Source organism: Poromitra crassiceps (genome assembly GCF_964638095.1).
Source record: "Poromitra crassiceps genome assembly, chromosome: 8".
In the NCBI taxonomy this organism is placed as follows: Eukaryota; Metazoa; Chordata; class Actinopteri; order Beryciformes; family Melamphaidae; genus Poromitra; species Poromitra crassiceps.
In genome coordinates this window covers 35,663,738-35,684,362 of record NC_139629.1, presented here as the reverse complement: position 1 = coordinate 35,684,362, position 20,625 = coordinate 35,663,738, and the positions used below count along the sequence as shown (strand labels likewise).

General features: G+C 44.2%; 2 protein-coding genes across 3 annotated transcripts; both read right to left on the bottom strand.

Annotated features, from left to right (window-relative positions):
* Positions 1-970: 970 nt before the first annotated feature.
* naca (nascent polypeptide associated complex subunit alpha) lies at positions 971-11,746 on the bottom strand. Of its 2 annotated transcripts, XM_083642451.1 has the most exons (9): positions 11,709-11,746; positions 10,973-11,047; positions 7,850-8,863; positions 3,330-3,415; positions 2,592-2,669; positions 1,964-2,110; positions 1,591-1,719; positions 1,345-1,467; positions 971-1,094 (listed from the first exon to the last, which is right to left on the bottom strand). In XM_083642451.1, the coding sequence occupies exons 2-9, from the start codon at positions 11,040-11,042 to the stop codon at positions 1,080-1,082; spliced, it is 1,662 nt and encodes a 553-aa protein (XP_083498577.1). In that variant the 5' UTR covers positions 11,043-11,047; positions 11,709-11,746; the 3' UTR covers positions 971-1,079. The 2 variants fall into 2 exon arrangements, with proteins under 2 accessions (XP_083498577.1, XP_083498578.1); XM_083642452.1 differs by lacking the exon at positions 7,850-8,863 and having other exon boundaries at positions 11,709-11,743.
* A 1,011-nt stretch (positions 11,747-12,757) lies between these two features.
* On the bottom strand, positions 12,758-18,098 carry prim1 (DNA primase subunit 1). Its single transcript, XM_083641544.1, has 13 exons — positions 17,932-18,098; positions 17,455-17,612; positions 17,166-17,272; positions 16,884-16,957; positions 16,595-16,731; positions 15,154-15,212; positions 14,898-15,009; positions 14,643-14,732; positions 13,982-14,114; positions 13,773-13,842; positions 13,554-13,663; positions 13,036-13,134; positions 12,758-12,937 (listed from the first exon to the last, which is right to left on the bottom strand). Exons 1-13 carry the CDS (start codon positions 18,038-18,040, stop codon positions 12,921-12,923), a joined length of 1,275 nt encoding a protein of 424 aa, XP_083497670.1. The 5' UTR covers positions 18,041-18,098; the 3' UTR covers positions 12,758-12,920.
* Positions 18,099-20,625: the final 2,527 nt, after the last annotated feature.

Here is a 20,625-nt window from a genome sequence, read left to right as displayed (position 1 = left end):
GGAAGATAAGTAAAGTCGGGGTTCCCACACTTTTTCATGGTTAACATTTCTAAACATTTCCACGACTTTTCAAAGATACACATAATGGAATTTCCAATGTAATGTGGAGTGACTCAATCAATACAAGAAATTTCTACTACACTGGACACTTTTATACTGTATTGGATTTTATTTTAGTGCTTGCCTTTAATCACTCCGTCACATTGAAAGCATGCATTTTCCATAAATATAAAACACAAGCACTCAAATCCTATATAAAGATGTCCTATTTGTCCAGTGTAGTAATAACTTCTGGCATTGATCTGGAGTCATTGCATCACATTACAATGGAAGCTACTACAAAAAAACATTTATGGGAAATTCTTCATTTTGTTTAATAGCTTCCAGATTTGAAGACGCTAAGATTTTCGTTGGGAGTGACAAGGACAAACAAGATTAGGTACGAGTACATAGAGGGATAGCTCATGTAGGATGGTTTGGACATATGCGGAGGAGAGATACCGGTTATCGGGAGGATGCTGAAGATGGAGCTACCAGGCAAGATGAAGGCCAAAGAGGTGGTGTGTGGCTGTGGTGAGGGAGGACATGCAGGTGGTTGGCACAACAAAGAGGCAGAGGACAGGAAAAGATGGTCAACAGATGATCCACTCTGGTGACGCCTAATGGGAGCAGCCAAAGGAGGATGTCCAGCCAGCAAACAGAAGGCCCGGGTTCAACCACCTGTGCAGTCATACCTGCCTAAGAATCCCTGCACCCCCCCCCCCCTCCACACACATCCATATCAGCAAAGTATATATACAGTGTATATAAACAAGTGCAAATTTACAATAGCTGTGACCAGAGATGCAATAGTGTGATGTCATCCACTCCATTGTGAACCCCCCCCCCTTTAACCAATTGACATGAACACAAACGCACACCTTCACACACATGACCGCAATGCCAAAGAGAAAACTGCATAGAAACAAAATTTCATTTTTTTCAAGCCACAACTTTATTTCCATCTTGGGTATAAATTGTATAAACGAGCGTAGATTAAATCAGCAACCTTTCTTCACCCCTTTGCCGCCAGTGTGCCGCTACATCGTTAACTCCTGCAAACGGACAAAAAGAAGACACGTTACCAATGTGTGTCAACAACCCTCTTCATGGTTTAAATCAGTTCCTCTCTTCTCAGGACAGAAATTGTGGCTTCAGTAAACTCAGAAGAACGAAAGTCACTGTGTCAATCATCACGGAAGAGTTTTGACTACAATTATCCACAGAAATTGGACCAAACCCAAACAATGAATAAAGACTCCCATGTCATTTTGCTTAACCGTTAGACCGGTTTTGAAATCTTACCATAATAGCATTGACAATGTCGTTGTTGTTGTTCTTCAGGGCGCGTACCGCCTTCGCCCGCGACACGTTGGCTTGCGACATGACGAGTTCAATGTCCTTCACCTCAACCCCGGTCTCATCAACCTATATGAAAAAAAGTAGCAATTTGCAATACATCCAATTAGAGAGAAAAAGTGGTCATGTCTATATGAGCTCAGTGTGCACATTAGTTTGTCCATTTAAAGTGAACAGAAGAGACCACCGTACCTCTTCCTCTTCGCTCTCCTCCTGTACTGTCGGCGTCTGTGTGTTTTCCTGGATGTTTGAAACGGCTTCTCCCTGTACCTTGAACTTCTCTGCGGCAGCCAGCTGAGCTTGCTGTGAAAGATCCTCGATCTGAGGTGTAAAGGAGGAGACCACATATATCAGCAGCACATCCTTTGACAAGAACACTTCAACTCTTTAGCTGAAGGACAATATGTGCCATCTTCAATAGACTGCCGTTTATCACAGACATCTCTCAATGGCTTTTTTTCTCTGCTGCCTTATAAAAGGCCAAAGCCAGATGAGAGATTTATTCGACAGCTAGATGCGACTAAAAATCCTCACAGGCTGGATTAGATCCCTGATGCCTACTTACCTTCGCCTCGCCAAAGACAATGTAGGTGTCTGACGCAGGGCTCTTGTAGACGTCTGGCTTGGTAATGACAAACAAGATGTTCTTGGACTTGCGAATGGTGACTCTGGTGACTCCCGTTACCTGCCTGAGACCAAGCTTCGACATTGCCTGCAGAAAAAGAAACATTTCTTTCATATGTGGCCAAGTCTCACCCTCTCTAACCCGACTAGAATGGCACTCAAGAGCACAGACCTCCGCCAATGCTAGTCTGCTAAGATATGCAAATTTTGTGAATCGGATCAGAACCCTAAACCCGACCCACCCACATACACCTAGCCACTCCCCCTACCCACCCCTCGACTCTCTACGACCTTCCCATCACTAGTGAAGGCCTCTTGTCCCTAGCCCTGGCCCCTCCCCCCTCGACCCAAATCGAATCGGCGCCAACATTTTACGGGCTCTTCTTCGGACCATGCTACATCCTTCCACGAAGTTTCATGGAAATCCACCCAGTCGTTTTTCCGCAATCCTGCTAACGGGACCAAAAACATCCCCTCCTTGGCAGGGGCAAACATGATAGCAGCGAAGCAACAATACAATATTATTGTAGAGAAGCTAAAAGACTTACTTAAAGGATAACTTAACTTACCTTTCGTGCCTTCTTTTCACTACGGCTCTGTTTGGCTTTGCTAACAGGTTCCTCGTCTATTTCGGCAGCAGCTGCAAGCTGTAGGAGACGGTAGAATATTCATCCACATTTTATAGACTAAAATAATATAGACCCTGGAATTATTCTAATTGGAATATGACCACCAACATTAACAGTTAAAGGGACACTCCGCCCATTTTCAACCAGCTTTGTATCATTAGAACATCAGTAGTATATCAGAAAACTGTAAACGGTTTTGAAGTCTCATTTAATTTGACAGTTATTGAGTGTTAAAGTGTGGACCAGTGACATCACTGGTCCACACTAACTCAAATGAATAACTCATTAACTCAAATCAACTCTCAATAACTGTCAAACTATTCATCATTCATCTAGTTTGACAGTTATTGAGAGTTGATTTGAGTTAGTTATTAATTTGAGTTAGGGTGGACCAGTGATGTCACTGAAACACTCAATAACTGTCAAATTAAATGACAGACTTCAAAACAGTTTACTGATATACTACTGATGTTCTAATGATACAAAGCTGGTTGAAAATGGGCAGAGTGTTCCTTTAAGTGTAATGCAAATTATAATATCGATAGTTTCTCTTCTCAGGACAGAAAGGTTGGCTTCAGGAGGCTCAGAAGAACGAAAGTCACTGTATCAATCATCACTGAAGAGTCAAAATAGCAGCAGCTCAAAAGGTTTTTGTGTGGACCAGAATTCATCTCTCACCTGTGCCTGCTGTGTCTGTGTCTGCGCTGAGTCCTGTTCCTCCAGATCGGGTACAGACTCATCACTGTCTGACTCAGTGCCAGATCCTGAAACCACCCATAGACAAACAATTCAGTCACAACATACCAGCCCGTGCTATACATGTGTTCTTTACACTTGCAAATTGTTCTCAATAACCTGTATCAAACCTGGGGAATAAAAATAGATTGCCAAGTGACCAAAATGTGTTTTGTATGTGAAATGCTAAGACATCTGCTTCCTAAAATCTGTAGAACCAAGAGAAAATGTGGATGTAGGTTAACAGGAATCTGCAATAGCCATTAATTACATAAGACTGAAACAGTCTGCACTGTCTGTGAAAAAGTCTTCACTGCACTGTATGTAATTAAAACATCAACTTTAACTCAAATATACACAATACTGTGCATCATAAAGACAATGCAACACCCGTCCTATCAGTACCACTGCCCTTTTACCAGTGATTAAATGAAGTTATTTGAACAAAACAAGAAAGAAGACAGATGACAATACAAAACACAAGGGACAATTTTTGACTGATGTGAAATGACAATGGAGCAGATTTGTTTCATCCCAAATTGGAATCTGAACAGGATGAGCACCGACTTCAGCAATTGGGTAACATCTTTGAAACAGGCCAGTATCAAGTTAATTTTGAAGCAAAGTTAATGCAGACCTTGACAGACATTGCCTTTTTTTGAAAGAAGGGAATAAGTATATCTAAGCACTTAAGACAGTTGTCAGAATGTACTGACAATTGGGAAAAACACAGAGGACAGACAGGAGAGAAAGGAAAAATACCCTTGTCGTTCTTGATCACAGGCTCCACCTTGGCTGGGCTTTTAGCAGGTGTGGGGGAAGGTTTGGGTGTTGAGACCGGTTCGGATGGGATTGGACTGATTACCTCAGGGGCGGGTTTAGCAACTGCCTCGGCAAATGTGAGTTTATGGGGAGCTGGGGCAGGAACAGTAGGCTCAACAGGAGTGGGCTTTAAGGGAGCAGGTGTGGGCTCAGCTGCTGGTTCGGCAACTGGCTCGGCAGCCTCAACAGGTGCAGGCTTGGCAGCCTCAACCAGCACTGGCTTTGCCTCAACAGGCGCAGGCTTGGCCTCAACAGGCGCAGGCATGACAGCCTCAACAGGCATGACAGCCTCAACAGGCGCAGGCTTGACAGCCTCAACAGGCTTGGCAGCCTCAACAGGCACAGGCATGACGGCCTCAATAGGCGCAGGCTTGGCAGCCTCAACAGGCACAGGCAAGACAGCCTCAACAGGCACAGGCATGACAGCCTCAACAGGCGCGGGTTTGGCCTCAACAGGTGCAGGCATGACAGCCTCAACAGGCGCAGGCATGACAGCCTCAATAGGCGCAGGCATGACAGCCTCAACAGGCACAGGCTTGACAGCCTCAACAGGCGCAGGCATGACAGCCTCAATAGGCGCAGGGATGACAGCCTCAACAGGTGCAGGCTTGACAGCCTCAACAGGCGCGGGTTTGGCCTCAACAGGTGCAGGCTTTGCCACCTCAACAGGTGTAGGCTCGACCTCAGCAGCTGGCTTGGCAGCCTCAACGGGTGCAGGCTTGGCAGCCTCAATGAGAACAGGTTTATCTTCAGCAGTCGGCTTGACAACCTCGACAGAGGCAGGTTTTACCTCAATGTCTGCGTTTGCAGGAGCAGATTTGGGTTCAGCAGCTTCCTTGGTAATCTCAACAGTGACCGGTTTGAACTCAGCAACTGGTTTAACAGCCTCAACGGGAGAAGGCTCGGCCTGAACGGCTTCAATGGAAGCAGGTTTGGCCTGGGCAGCTGGTTTAGCAGCATCAACGGCAGCCGTTTTGGCAACCTCAACAGGCACAGACTTGGGCTCAGTAGCCTCCGCTGGTGCAGGTTTGGGCGTGGCAACCTCCACAGGTGCAGCCTTTGCAACCTCAACAGGTGCTGGCTTTGGTTCGGCAGCTAGCGTGGCAACCTCTACACGGGCAGGTTTAGGGGCAGCCTGTGCAGGTTTAGCAATGTTCTCAACAACTTCAGGTTTTGCACCGGAGTCTTTCTGAACAGGGGGTACGAAAACGGGCATCTTGAATGGCTTCCCAGGTGGGATCAGTGGAGGAAGATCATCATCATCTACGAGCGCAATAACAGGGGCGGCTTTTGGCGAAGCTGCTTTAACTTCCACTGATTTGGGAGGGCTGGAAGAAAGAGCATCTGCAAAGGAAAGTGGAGCCGGTGCAGCAGGCTTTGACGTCACTTTAAAAGCAACAGGAGCTGCAACAGGCTTCACAGCGGGGGGTGACGGTTCTTTTGGCTCAACTGGGGCAGGTTTAGCCTCAACGACACTTGGGTCTGGCTTAGATCCTACCGGTGGTTCACCTGCTGGGGTGGCCTTGCACTCGACAGGGGCAGGAGCAGGCACAGGCACAAACGCCTCTCCTTTTTTAGGTTTTCCTTGTTTGCCAGCCTTGACAACTTTCGGGGCGGAGCGATTGCTGTGACCGGCGGCAGAAGCGCCTCCGGGCGAGGAGGCGAGGGGAGACGAGAGGAGGGGGGTGAGCGGGGCGGACGAGGGAGTCGATTTGGGGGAGGTGGGAGAGGAGGAAGAGGCAGACATTGAGGAGCGTTTTCTTCTGCCAGGGACAGCCTTTGGGGCAGAGGACCCCGGCCCACTCTTGGCATCTTTGCCTTTGGGCTTAGCGGGACCAGAAGCAGCCATTGGTTGTTGGGAGGAGGAGGCTGCTGGGGCAGGAGGTGTAGCTATATAAAATAAAAAGATCTTTAATGTTTTATTCTGAGGGGGAGAGTGAAAGCCTTACTCATGCGGGTTAGATGATCATAAACCAAGGGGCAAATATCCTTCACAATGTTAGGAAAAGAACACTCCAGCCTATCTTCAGAAATGGATGCAAAACACCACTCAATGCACACTACATACTAGTTTCTACAGAAAAAACACTTCCATATCTTGTGAAGATGCAAAAAAAAAGGAAAAAAGGAAAGAAAAGTAATTACAAGGCATACCACTCAAAACATTTTGTGATCATGGAAATCCCACGGGTATGCTAAACTTACTTATATGGGAAGTGCATACCAATGGTTTTTCCAGATATAATTAATTACTATCTTTGAAGACTAAAGCCCAATTCATGCTTCGTCGCTCGGCACTTTTGAAATTGTTGCTCGATAGATATGACGTCTTTAGCAAGAGAAAAATGTTGACACTTTTATTTCATGGGGCATACCTGGAGAATGTTATGTCGCGGACACTTCATATTTTGTCACACAATGTGATTGGATAGTCATCATGTAGTATGTAGTGATGAGTTCCGTCAGTGTTGCGGTGTCTGACAGCCAGCCTGACTGAGCCAACAGCTACCTTAGTGGAGTGGAGGAGCAGAGCGATTCTAGGAAAAGCGGAGCTAGCCGCGGTCAGTCAAAACCAAGGCGGGGAGATGAAGATAAGAGGACGGGTTATTTTTTTGCCTTTAGGCAAGATGTTTCTAGTGATTTGGACTCAGGAAGGCGAAAATGTTACAGTAAGCTATCGGAAACGAACGGCCAGCGGACACCAGGTTCCTCCTCGCAGTGGAGCCGAGTGGAGAGATGCTGGAGCTGGGAGGAGGGGCCGGGTGCCCGGTCGCTATGGAGACGACTGAAACCTTTCCCCTGAAGCATAAATTACAAAGATTGTGCGACTCTTATTTCTGTCGAGCAACACGTATCAAAAATGTCAAGCGCCCTACCATAAATCATTTTCCTGTTACGCGTGTTAGCAATTTTTATGTGGGCTAAACAATTGCTGTTATGTAATTCAATCTTCGCTCATTTAAATAACCAGTTAAGAGTGGATGAATGTCAGGTATTTGGCCACAAGGAAGTCTTTAGCTGCATCTTAATTGATGGGAGTGTTTTTACTCTACAAAGATGAAAACAGCTGAGAAGGGAGCAACACAAAAGCACAGGACTGTTCTGTTCAGCCCAAGAAGGTTGTAGGTTGGTTATGCTCTAATCGACTGGCCTGCTTCAAGGAAAAGATGAATGACAGATTGACGCTGGCCACAAGGCCATAACAAAGGAGCTATTGAATCCTATGCCAGCAAGTATGACAACTAAGTAAAACGTTATTTTTATTTGTTTATTAAAAAGTTTTTTTTTTTGCTGAGATTGTCTTTTGCCATTGGTCATTGTCCAATTTAACCCCTTGATACCGGATGCAGCATTTGTGTGTGTATCCCTTTAAGACAGCGAACCATGTCACACGGTTCGCGGTCTTAAAGGGATATACACGCAAAAATGCTGCATCAGGTATCAATGGGTTAAATGAACCAGCTATGGGTCGTGTATAACCTTGCTCATGTTTGCGAGACATCAGTGTGACTACCGGTATGTGTAAAAAGCGCCAACTTTGGCGATTCAACTACGCAGAAAAAAATAAGGATTACAACAAAAAAAGAATTGGAGGAAGAGAGAGGGGTAGTAGCTCCAGCTTTTCACACAAGATAACCCACCTGACAGGTGCCGGGTGGAAAGGGACGGACCTGCACAATTAGAGGTCACCTTTGACCGCAGGGCTTCAGAGATGACAATGACAGGTGGCTCTTCTTCCTCGTCAAGATTTTCATTTCGAGTGGCCACATCAACGTTCACGCATCCAGGCAATGTTTCAGGTTCTTCGAGAGCTGTGTCCGGGCAACTTTTCTCTGGCTCTTCCACTGCAGGCTCTGGCACACCGCTTGCCTTCCCATCTACACTGTCGGCAATCGGCTCTTCAGAAGCCGGCATTGGTTTTGGATCATCGGCAATCTCTTCGGCCACTACACCTGGTTCTTCCCCAACAGACGTTGCACAACCTTCAACAGCAATATTTTCAAGCGCTTGGCTGGCAGATTCCTCAGCAACGATGCCCGACTCCTGACTCTCAGCTAACTCTTCGGCGGGAGCTTCAGTGGGAGCCTCTTGTTCAGGCGTGTGTGTTCCTCCTGTGGCATCAGGAGCCTCAGCAGGGGTCACAGATTCTTCGGTCACTGGCAATTCGGCAGCGGTCACTACTGGGTCGGCAGCGGTCTCTACTGGGTCGGCAGCGGTCTCTACTGGGTCGGCAGCGGTCACTACTGGGTCGGCAGCGGTCACTACTGGGTCGGCAGCGGTCAGTACTGGGTCGGCAGCGGTCAGTACTGGGTCGGCAGCGGTCAGTACTGGGTCGGAAGCGGTCACTACTGGGTCGGAAGCGGTCACTACTGGGTCGGCAGCGGTCACTACTGGGTCGGCAGTGGTCAGTGGCGGTGAGACAGGCGTTTCCTCCACACTGCAATCTTCAGTTTGCTTTGTGATGTCTTGAGTTGGAGGACCATTAGGTTCATCACCAGTAACCTCGGTATTGGCTTCTTCAGGTGGTGGTTGGGAGTCTGTCTCTTGAGGAGCAACAGAAGCTTCTGGAGTCACAGGGGTCTCCAGTGGGGATTCCTTGTTCACTATAGGAACAGGCATCTCAGGAGGAGCAGAAGAATTCAACACCCTTGCAGCTAATGGAGGAAGAGCAAGAGGAGCACGAGAGGGGGGGGAAGGCAGTCATAGCAGAAGTGAGAGGAGCCATTTTGCTTGCGCACCGCAAAATTGCAAATAAAGAGCTTAATATACACTTACAGTGAATACAGGGAGTGTGCTCAACACGTTGACAGAACCAATGTGTTTGTGAGGGATGCAGAATCAGCTCTCCATTTACCAGTGTAAAAAGGGGGTGTTGTGCGCACTCAAAAAGAATATGTGCCCATGTCCCAAACACCATGCATTGTCCAAACGTGAGATGAACGCTGGAAGACGACCCGTAATCCCAAAAAGTACTACTACTATTATTATTATTATTATTATTATTATTATAATAGCCTATGCAAGAAAATAAAACGCACATCTACAGACCAAGACGAACTAGAGCAAGGAAAACTCAAGACTTATTTTTAACTGCACTACTTGCAAAATCACACATGGCTGGTACATTTTTGTACGACGTCATGCTATCTAAAGACGCTATTACTTGATTCCGAAATGGCGACGACAAATCATATTCCTATTTGAAAGGTTATTTATTCATAGAAGAGAGCATTCAATCTAATCTCACTCTGTTCAAGCCCATGGCAACCAAAACATATCCCAACTGAAAGATGACCCAATTGTTAATTAGTCATAGAACCCTGTTAATTAGAGCACTGTCAAGTATTGACCGCTGTCTGGGGTTGAAACTGCATAATGGTGAAAATGAAGCACACAAACTTGACATGTTACTGTAATATGTATACTATGATGGGGAATTCTGACATGTTAATATGATTTTAATTGTTTTGAAGAAAATTTGTACTCTTCACTCATTAAGTTTGAACTTAAACTCCGTTTTTAGGTTGAAAGAGCAGAGCGCAATCTAACACGGATTATGAAGATAACTTTTAAAGATGTGATTTTTTATTTTATTATTATTGGTTTGTTTCATTCCCCCAGTATATTTCTTCGTAAGTGAATACTCCATGATTGAGTAAATGACTTATGGATGAGAAAATGAAGTAACTAATCCTTTGACTGAACTCAGCCTTTGAGTTAGTCTACCAGTGCTCAACACAATCACAAAATAAAAAATAAATTGTGTTTAGAGCAATGGCCAAAAAGCAATATGTAGCAACAGTTTGTGTCAATATGGTCATATTATTAAGGACATAAGGCTGCAATAAAATATCTTAAGGCCAAGTTAAAATAAATTACATAACACCAAATCTGTGCCATCAGTAATGAGGTTAATTCCAAGTTTCATTGCATTTTCTGCACACACAAAAATACATCATTAATAACCATGCATTGCGTGCTAAACCCAGTTGTCAGTGCAAGTCACCACACCACATTGTGAGTTTGTGAAAACAAGGGGTCCTGGATTACCCTTCAATTGAAGCGATATGCACGACAGAAAATTGTCGAACGGTAAACGTCAAATTCTGACAATGTGAATTGCATTATTTTAATGTAAATTAGGAGTCATTTCAGTCCATCCAAGAAGCACATGCCTCAGTGTTTTAACTGTTTTGATGACAACTTTTATGCCACACACTGAATGGCTTGCAAATATAATAACTATAGCGAAATGTTTTCAGTCCCGCTGCCACTGAAATGCAGTGGTAAAGCAGATAATTCTGCTGCCAATATCTCAATGAGCAAAATACTGGTGCAAGTGCTTTCTGGGTAGACAGAGGGGGCTCAGTCCAGATCCAATGGCCAGTCAACTTTTCCAACAAAAACTTGAGAGCACACTTTCAGTGGACAGCCCTTAAAAGTGCTGAGATTGTGATTAAGAATAGCTGCCTGAACAAGGTCCTCTGAAGAAAGAGTCCCATGGAAGTGTCCCAACAGATGTCTGGTGACAGCTTCAAGAACTATCACCTGTTAGCCCAACTCGGTGTCCGGCTAGTTGACAGTCAACTCCCTGAAACAAAACGTGATCTAGTATTGACCCTCCACCCAATAAAAGGCTGGAGGCAGACTTGACTTAATGGCCATTAACACAGTTACCAGTCAACAAGTAGTTGAGTTCCAGGACCCCATTTGCTCTTCTGTTTAATATAAATCATGCGAGTTATGTTTGGGCTTGTACGAACCAGTCTCAACTTGAGGCTGCTGCATCTCCTGCTCGGTGACTGGGACCGTTTCTGTGGCTTCGCCAGGCATGGTTGCTGTTGAGAAGACGAAATAAGCAATTTATAGCAGACGCCATGTGAAAACATTCTCTCATGATGCAAAACAACATTACACAAGTAGTACCAAGTGTCGTCTTACTCCTCGTGTTTACTCGGGTCAGTTGATTTGATACACAACAGATCGCTAATGTTACATCGCATTAGCCAATTCTCGCACTTGTAGCTAACGTTAGTTGTCATATCTGGTTGCACCCATGCTTTAGCTGCTGAGCTCAGGCTCTAACCAATGGAAACCAAGCTAACTTAATGTGTCAGCCTGAGCCGGGGGAGCTAACGTTAGCTACATAACACACCTGGGCAAGTCACTACTCTCCCATGGCTTTCCCAGCAGTTTTAACTCATAGTGTTTAAAGTACCTAGCTAGTTGTCATACCAATCGAATGCGAATAAACTGCGGCCTTGACAAGCTAGTCAGCAACAAAAGCTGTCTGGCTAGTGAACTGGTAATCCTGTTCCCCCATTTTGAGCCAGTAATCGGCGATACAAATGCATCTATTTTTGTAAGTAGAGGGCGTGGGAAACAAATGGATGTATCAGGCTGAATGCTGGACTCTCCTTAAACATATCGAATATTTGCTACACATGAGAATGTGTATAAATTGTTAGATGAAGTTAGATTGTCAGCAGAGACACTTACCGACTTAGAACGCTATATCCAAGATGGCTGTGAAAGAGAATTTGTGACCCCTGGCTCGCAGTGATATCCGGTTAAAACACGCTGCTGTCTTCTTCCGGGTCACTTTATTGGTTGTTCTGAATTAACCTATGTGAATGAATGACGAAAACAAATGTATCGCTATTAATAAAACAAAACAATGGAGAATTAAAGTTACAGAACTGTTGTCTATCTGAAAAACAGACGTAAACATTGAAACTGCTGTGCCTGTGAGTACACCCCCCCCCCCCCAGTATGGAAAAAGGAAATTGTATTATTGTTATTAATAATAAGGGGAGGTGGGTTAATTCAAAGCAAGAGTTGTGCCTCTATTGTGTTTTCTCGATTTAGTATTTTTGGCTGCACCTTGCATTGGTTGTCAGTCGTCATTTATAATATACTAAATTTGCTCTTACAGATGACTGGTTTGAGTATTAAAAAACAAACACATTCCTAAAGCCAAGGTACCCAGAAAATATTTACAGTATTTTCATGTGGAGGAAATTACACTATATTATAACCTTCTGTACTGTAATGCACTGTGTGGAAATGTACAAGCTGCTGTTATCAGCACTACTCTCATGCTTTTGATCTGATAGAATATAGTGGCTAGTTTAATTGGTCCTCATTTGTACAGGAAATCTGTTATCTCTGGAACCTGCCCATTCTATTATCAAGCATGATAGCATTTCTTAGTTGAATGGAGCCAACTCCAGTAATTGGGAAAATGGCCTTGAGAATCTTGGTTCAACTTGAGACACCAAAACTGAATGTGAATGTGGTCCTGCCCCTTTGCACCTTGTAAATACTGCAGGCAACACACGTGATGGGTGACAGAACATCGTGCATTGTTTGCAAACAAAGTGGAAAGACAACTCTTTTCTTCATCTCCAACTCCCTTTTATTACAGAAAACTTCCATCACATTTGACAAATGTATTAATAAAAGACTGTACAATAGGAAAATATAATGCACAATGAGACAAACAATATACAATGGTCATGTAGAACAAAATAGTAGAAAAAGGGGATCAACGTGTGTGTGTGTGTGTGTGTGTGTGTGTGTGTGTGTAAGATTGGATGATCATTGGTGACCATATAGCAACAAAATCTTGATCAAATTGTCATAAGTAATGTTACTGTGAACAGTGGATCTTCAGAAGTGTATCTATCACATTCTGATCATTGAGCCAATTCAGAAGTCTTGGAGATCTGCAGAAAAAAATATATCAAAAGGGAATAGTTAAATAAACAAATGCTCACGACATCCTTTCCTCATTTCAACATGTCACTCCCTAACTAAAACTTACCACTCTTTCTAAGAAGCTCTCCTTTCCGTGAGCGAGCCATTCCATCCAGAAACTGGTTAAAGTATGTCACATACTTTGCCAGGCTCGTTCGTTTGTAGTCTGTGAAGAAAAGTAAGCACAGTGAGCAGACACATTCTGTTGGCCAATTTAACTAGAAAAATATACAATGAACTCGATGTATTCCTTTTAGGACAGCTTATTAAAAGCAAAGTCAAAGGAAGATCTTGAGACACGCTAGAAGATGATCAGGCTGATTATCATTATACTGGGACACCCCCGATAATTCAGGGCAGATGCTCTGCACATTGTTGAGGGTTTATGTAGCCGCACTGATCGACTCACAAACTGATCTGAGCAGCACAGATCATATTAAACATGTTTAATATTTATGAAATAAAATCCGGACAGGTTACTGTATATGAGGATCACGGATACACCCCAAGAGCAAAGACAACCAACGACAGCCAATGAGAGCCCAGTTTACAGTGAGGTGAGATAAAAACCACCAATCCATCTACCTCTAATCCTCCGTTTCTCTGTGGCATCCGTTTCATTTTCTTTATCCTTGGCGTCCTCCTTGTCTTCCTCTTCGCCTGCCCTGGGCCGATCCAGCTCCTCGCAGATAAGACTAAAGAAATGCAACATCGCATATTACAATATCAGCTCCAGTGTGAGTATGGAATGTAGTTATGTTCTGCACAACAGCGCATCATGAGACACACTTACGCATCACTTACCTGATTGTGGGCACATCAAAAGGATCAAATTGATCCAATTCTTTGAAGACAATGGGAACAGAAATGCGCCCTGGCCAGAGGAAAGAGAGAGACGTAACAGTGAGACACTCAGCCTTCTCTTAGTGGAGTATCGGCCATGCCATCTTCATGACATTATAATATTACATGACATTATAAAGAAAGTACTCTATCACGACATCTATCCCCACCTGTTTTGGGATGGACGCTGAAGGGGCTCTTCAGCAAATGGTTCACCCCTTTGCTGACGTTCACATCGAGCCGAGGGTAGCAGTACTGCAGCATGATCTCCTTCTCAAAGTACTGGCCCTTCTTCACAGTCCCCTGGAGGAGGGAAGATGTATCGCTGTCACATTTGTGTGCGTATCCCTTTAAGACCGCGAACCGTGGTTCGCGGTCTTAAAGGGATACACACACAAATGAGGGATATACACGCAAATGCTGCATCAGGTATCAATGGGTTTAACTAGTGTCCTCTAGAGAGAGTGGCGTCAGCGTAGGACCAAAATGCAAGACTCATTAGCCAATGAACAGCCAGGAATGGGTCTCGCGCTACTTTTGCATGCTAAAATAAAGCTGATAATGTACAATTTGATTCAAGGGGGGGAAAACCCTTTCAGAGTACAACACAAACTCTATTTTGCTGCAACTCGACAGTGCTGCTTAATCCAGGACCTTACTTCCTGGAACTCTGGAGAGTAAAAAACTGGTCCATTGGAGTGAATGGAGATGTCGGGACTCTTCTATCTACACGGCTCTGGGTTTAACCTACACCCTCTTGCTATAATGAGAGTAAACAACAAATCAGAGGCCAAAGCGTTGTCATTATGTGACGCAGGCTTGATTACCAACCCGTTTGTTCTTGGCTAGGGCCACCAGCCTTCCCCAGCGCTTCTCTGGGTTCTTCTCAGTCTGGAAGTACTGCAGCAGATCCTTTCTAACATGTAAGAGCTGAGTTAAGGTCAAGTCCGGTCAATTTTTCCTAAATATTTCTGTGGTCTGTGTAAACAAAAGGGAAAAGCCGTGTCCATATTGTAATGATAATATTCAGAAAACAATATATTTTGTGTGTGTTCTTCAGAAAAAGGTAGCACATTAAAAAAGGATATCTTCAGGCAGAAGTGCCAGCACTTTGTCTAGAGTTTGCTTGTTGCCCATTATGTCTTGATCCTGTAGTGCGTACTGGGAAAAGTAGCTCTCCACCATTACCAGAGACGCTCTGTTGGGATTACAGATAAATAAATTAATATAAAACAATAGTTTCTGCAAGCAATCTTGATGACAGTAATTGCAATCTAAGAACATGCATACCGGTACATCATTTTGAAGTTGGCCTGTAAGGAGAGAATCATGTGATTCTTACCTGATGAAAGGATGGATTGGATCTGTCAGCACTACTTTTCTCACAGTCTCTTCTCCACCCTATAAAACAGCAGCAGGGGGAATGTCACATCACACATAATAATAAGAATATTACAGTTAACTTTCTCATGGCTCCTTAAGGATATCTCCAGGTCATTGAAGAATCATTTTGCCTGTGAACATGATGGTTTATTAAAACTAGGTAACCTATGTAGTAGAAATGTGCAATTATTTTTGAAATTGGAGCCCTATGACCAGAGAAAACGCTGTGGAGCACGCGTCACTGACTCGAGTGATACAGTATGTTCACGTTTCAAAGAACAAGTAACTCTGAGCTACCCCCACCGAGTGCTCCCCGATGTCAGCAACACCGACGACCACTATCGGGCTAGCCAAGGAAACACCAACCACAACCGCCCACCAAGAACTTCCACAGACCACACAGAACACCACCTCAACACTAGTCTCACTGGCCAGCCTCCTCTCCCGTCCGAGGAGTCTGGCGCTGCAGGTCTCCATAGTGGGATTGCGATGGGCGGCGCTTAGCGGCAGTGCCCTTGGAAAATAGTTTCAAACAATCCAACTTGCCATTTTCAGCGTGTAGCAACGAGCTAGCGTGTATGTTTTTGCCGTTAGCTTGCTAGCTAATTAGCGTTGTTGTTTTCACTGCGGTGGCAGGGCACTATTTACAGCGACACACAGGGAGGAGGGCGCGGAAGCCGCTCTGATTGACATGGTCGGAGCAAATGACAGAGCTTGTAATAAGCCGGGAGCGGACATCCGGCTGCCACTGAAACAGTCGCTCAAATGGGAGAGCAGAGTAGAGCAGGGGAGGGTTTATCCCAGTTAATGGAGACCTGTGGCGCCAGACTCCTCGGACGGAAGGGAGAGGAGGCTGGCCAGCGAGACTACTACAGCACAGAACCGGGGCCAGAGAGCTGGTTTGCTAGCCTGGCTGCCCCTTCTTCTCCAGTATTTTTCCTCACCTGAGTATTGCTACACAGGATAAATCGCACTGTTTTCAAAGGATTATAAAAGAAACCAGCGGGCTGGAGTTTATGTGGATAGATTTACCAAACTGCTGCTCCAGTTAAAAACACACTTTCAAACACTCTGTTGCTGAAACATCGGTCCCGGTCCGTTAAGACCAGTTTTGTAATACAAAGCTGGTTGAAACGTGGCCCTTTTATGTGCCAGTCAAAATCATTTTCCTGCAATACATAGCAGATTGATCAATTCAACTATTCAGTCACAGCAGCAGCTACATTTGACTACAATAAACTGGAGTTGTGTAGTAGTGTACCGATTACCCTGTTCCTCATAGAGACATGAAGATCACAGTTCTGCTCTAAAACAAGTGTGTTAGTGCTTTTTCAGTGTTTATGCAGTATGACTTATTGGAGTGCCATAGAGCAATAGAAAATAGACATCTCTGCTGTTACCTTCACCAGGCTGAGGTATTCTGCCACTGCAGAGCGTGCCGCTACAGAGAGCTTCCTGGCAGCCTCGTCACACACCCAGCAATGCACTCCTCTTCTGCCAGAGTAGACCCACAGCAGGTGCCGGAAACCAAAGTCCTCTGGAATAGCACAGCAAAGTTATGAGATGTTTAACCATCATTACACGTCCTTGCCAAATCACCATTCTGCAAAACTATTAAATTAATGAAACGGAGAGAGAAGACAAGTTCATGCATGGGATTAAAATAAAATAAAAATCTGACAAACAAACCTCGAAGAGCTCTATCCAGGATACGGATAGCAATGGTCATCAGGGTCCAGCACTTGGAACAAATGTCTGCACCACTGAAAGTAGATTGTATATCAATACTCATGTTTTATAACTTTAATTCACTGAATATGAAGCTGTAGTTGTCCCTGCACTCTCTGTCAGTATGTGCTACTATGTTTGTTGTCAATATGTACTTACTCTGTTTATAACAATGTATCAGGAGTGGATGAATGTGTATTTTCTAACGATCAACCAATTAACTATATACAGTAATGTAATTACCTGCAGCAGCTTCTGACATCATCATAGTCTGTCATATCAATATCAAACACCAGCTCCTTCTCCAGGGCCTGGAAGGTCCCAGACTTGACAGTGTTGTGTTGATTGGGCTGTGGGTGACAAAACAACAACATATACCTCATATACTTGGAGGGGGGGATCTGACAGGAGAGATGGAATGGAATCATCTCCATGTGTCTATTGAGTCTGGATGCTTTGACAGCGAGTTTGCGTAACACACAGAAAAGAAAAGAAAACGGATGAAAGCCGAGGTATGAGCGAGCAGCCGTACCCTGTGACTGTACACTGCTCCGACGTCAACCTTGTAAGGGTTCATCTTCTGCATCTCCTTCTCCAGCTCAGTCTGTGTGCTGAAAGACTGGTAGCGGACGTAGATGTCATCTTTCAGGGTGAAGGAGAACTCTCGATTCTGGAAGTAGTTCTTCTGCACTGAAATTGCAAAAGGAAGCATGGTTTATTAGCCCCATCTCTACTATTGTTGGTTCTTTGGTCCACTTTAAGGTACTAGATAGTAGTACCACTGTTTGGACTGGTCAACAGTGAACAGATGTCAATGCTCTGGGTACACAAGTCAATCATAGTTTGAAATAGCTGGTATTAAAGCAAGCAAGTGCATAATGTGATGCATAAATGCTGGTCATAAATGACATTCCTCCCGTAAGCTAACTTAGTTGTTAGCTAACTAAGCTAACGTGAGGTCTATCCTTGGTTTGCTAGCTTCCCTGTCCTGGCTAAGCATGACACTCACCTCCTCCATAGTTAAGCCAGCGGTAATACTGGGAGAATGGGAAGAGTCGTCGGTAGTACAGAGGCAATAAATCCGGCAGAGAGGCCGGGTCATAATCTGAAGATGACATTTCTACAACAATGTCTCCGGCAGTCAGGTAAAATAGTTTCAAACTGGCGAGACTACCACCACAGGACAGGGTGACACTGGCGTGTATTTTGCTATTAGAGCGCGCGCGAAAATCTGAAGAGGGGGGTACAACAACCAATAAGACAAGGGTAAGAAAAATACGTCACTGCAACGAGGAAGTAGCTAGTTAGTGCATGGAACGAACAGTAAAACGTCAAGGAATCAGACAAAACAAACACGACTGAATTGAATTTGGCTGTAGATTAGATTAGATCCAATGTCAGCTCAAGAGTTTAGCTGACTTCCTCAAAGCTTGTCGTACCATGGACAGGGGCTTTTTACTCAACCTTGTAATCTTCATTCTAGAACGGAAGAAAAGGCGGAAGTGATGCCGTTGAAGAGAGGATCATGGTATATGTAGTAAGAGTACTTGTACTTCCTATTTGGGTGAGTGGAGCATTTACTGCCAGATTGAGTTTCGTGCATATAATTTACTTCATTCACAAAGAATGAAGGATTACTGATCCGGATCCCGGGATACTTAGGACAATCTGCAGTGGTTCTCAAAGTGGGGTCCAGCCAGGGAATCCCCACTCCCCAGCAGAAAAATGATATTATTTTCACTACAATTCCAAACATAAGTACCACAATGACAGCATGTATGCCTATTTTGGCCGCTAGCAATCTCGCATGCTATGCTCTGGAGATGATGCGCCATGGGCACAACATGTGTCCATGATGTCACAAATCACTGATGATGTCACTGTGTAGCACGTGCACGATTTCTAGCCTGGGGATTATGCTCCATGGGCGCAACATGTGGGATTCATGACATCACTGTCACTGATGATGTTAGGATGTGCGTCACATGTCACTTGCATGCTCGATTTCAGAAGTTGTAGTTGTCATAGACTGTGCTCCATAGTTGATTGCTCTATTGCTGACAGAAATGTGTTATTGTAAGTCGCTTTGGATAAAAGCGTCTGCCAAATGACGTAATGTAATGTAATGTAGGGTGGAGACGATGCGCCATGAGTGCCACATGTTGTGGGATTTATGACATCATTGATTATGTCACTGATGATGTCACGATTTACGTCACAAATAACTGTTGATGTCACTGATGATGTCATGATTTACGTCACGTTTCATGACACAAAACGTGATTAACACTGCAAAATCGTGAGTAACATCTTTAGCCCAAACGTGACTAACACCGTTAGCCAATTTTAATTATGATGATGAGGACGATGCTGATGATGGGTTATACACTATCGGTAGCCTGCCATCGCCATACCAATTAGCAAATGTGAATGCATCTGCAATCTGCAGAGCAAATAAAACATGAGCTCCCAGATTTGTTGGGTAATGTACAGTAAGTGTGAATTTGGGTGACATTTTATTTTGGGTGTGCACAGATTTCTAGACCTAGATATACACAGAGTTTTATGCATTTGGCCCCTGGTCTGAAAGGTATTTAGACTGCACTTTCTCTCTTGCACCTTTAGAGGGCAATACGACCCCTTTTGCAGTAAATGTGACACTGATTCCTTCATCTCAGGTACTGAAACACTGGTATCCCTCAGAGGTATTTCTTTCATCTCAGGGACTGAAACACTGGTATCCCTCAGAAGTATTTCTTTCATCTCAGGTACTGAAACACTGGTATCCCTCAGAAGGATTTCTTGATGCAAGCAGGGTGAGAGAGTAGAAGTCTCCACTGAGATGAATGCAAATCAAATGAAATGTGAGGTGGCAGCACATCAGTGTTTTCTTTTGTAAAAAAAAATCTACTCCGATTGAGTTGATTATTGAGTCCAAATCAGTGTGATTAATGTGACTGAAAGGATCCGAGCAGGTTTTACACCAAAACAAACGCACCCCATTTATTGAGGTTGTACACAATTGTCAAAAAGTGAAGACTTCATTCGTCCATTCCAGATACAGTTAGCATAATAATAAGCTGCACCATGTGAAGTACCTGTGTTCCAAATTCATGTAATGAGCTCATCTTTCCTTTGCAGCGTCAGTGAACTGTGACATGATCAAGAGCAATTAATATAGTCCAGCATCCCCAATAGGCTACATTATTTCCACCTCGTGATTGCACTCATGTATATGGAATATTCTTTAATCATGCCCTGATTTACATAATGCGAGTGCTCTCAACCACGTCTTACTTTGAATTATGCAAATTATTTGGCTCCAAGGCAGAGGGAATATGATTTGGGGTTTTTTTTTTGTAGTTGAATGTTGGCTGGCCACACAAATGATGGAATATGATTTTCTTCTAGCCTTCCTGTTTGTGTTGAGTGTGTGAATGGGGTCTGGAATACTCAGCCGTGTGAAAACAATGATGACTCTACCTAGACATTATTTTGATATGGATAAGCGATGAATTCTCTCTCTCTCCTCTTTCTCTCTCTATCTCTCTCATTCTCTATTTATCTCTGACCTTCTCTCTCATTCTGTCTTTCTTTATTTGCTCAGTGTGTCTCTCTCTCTCCCCCTCCCCCCTCTTTCCTCAATGTAGAGTTTCCATGCAACAGTAAATGTCAGTGGGCCGAGGTAAGTATAGGTGAAGTG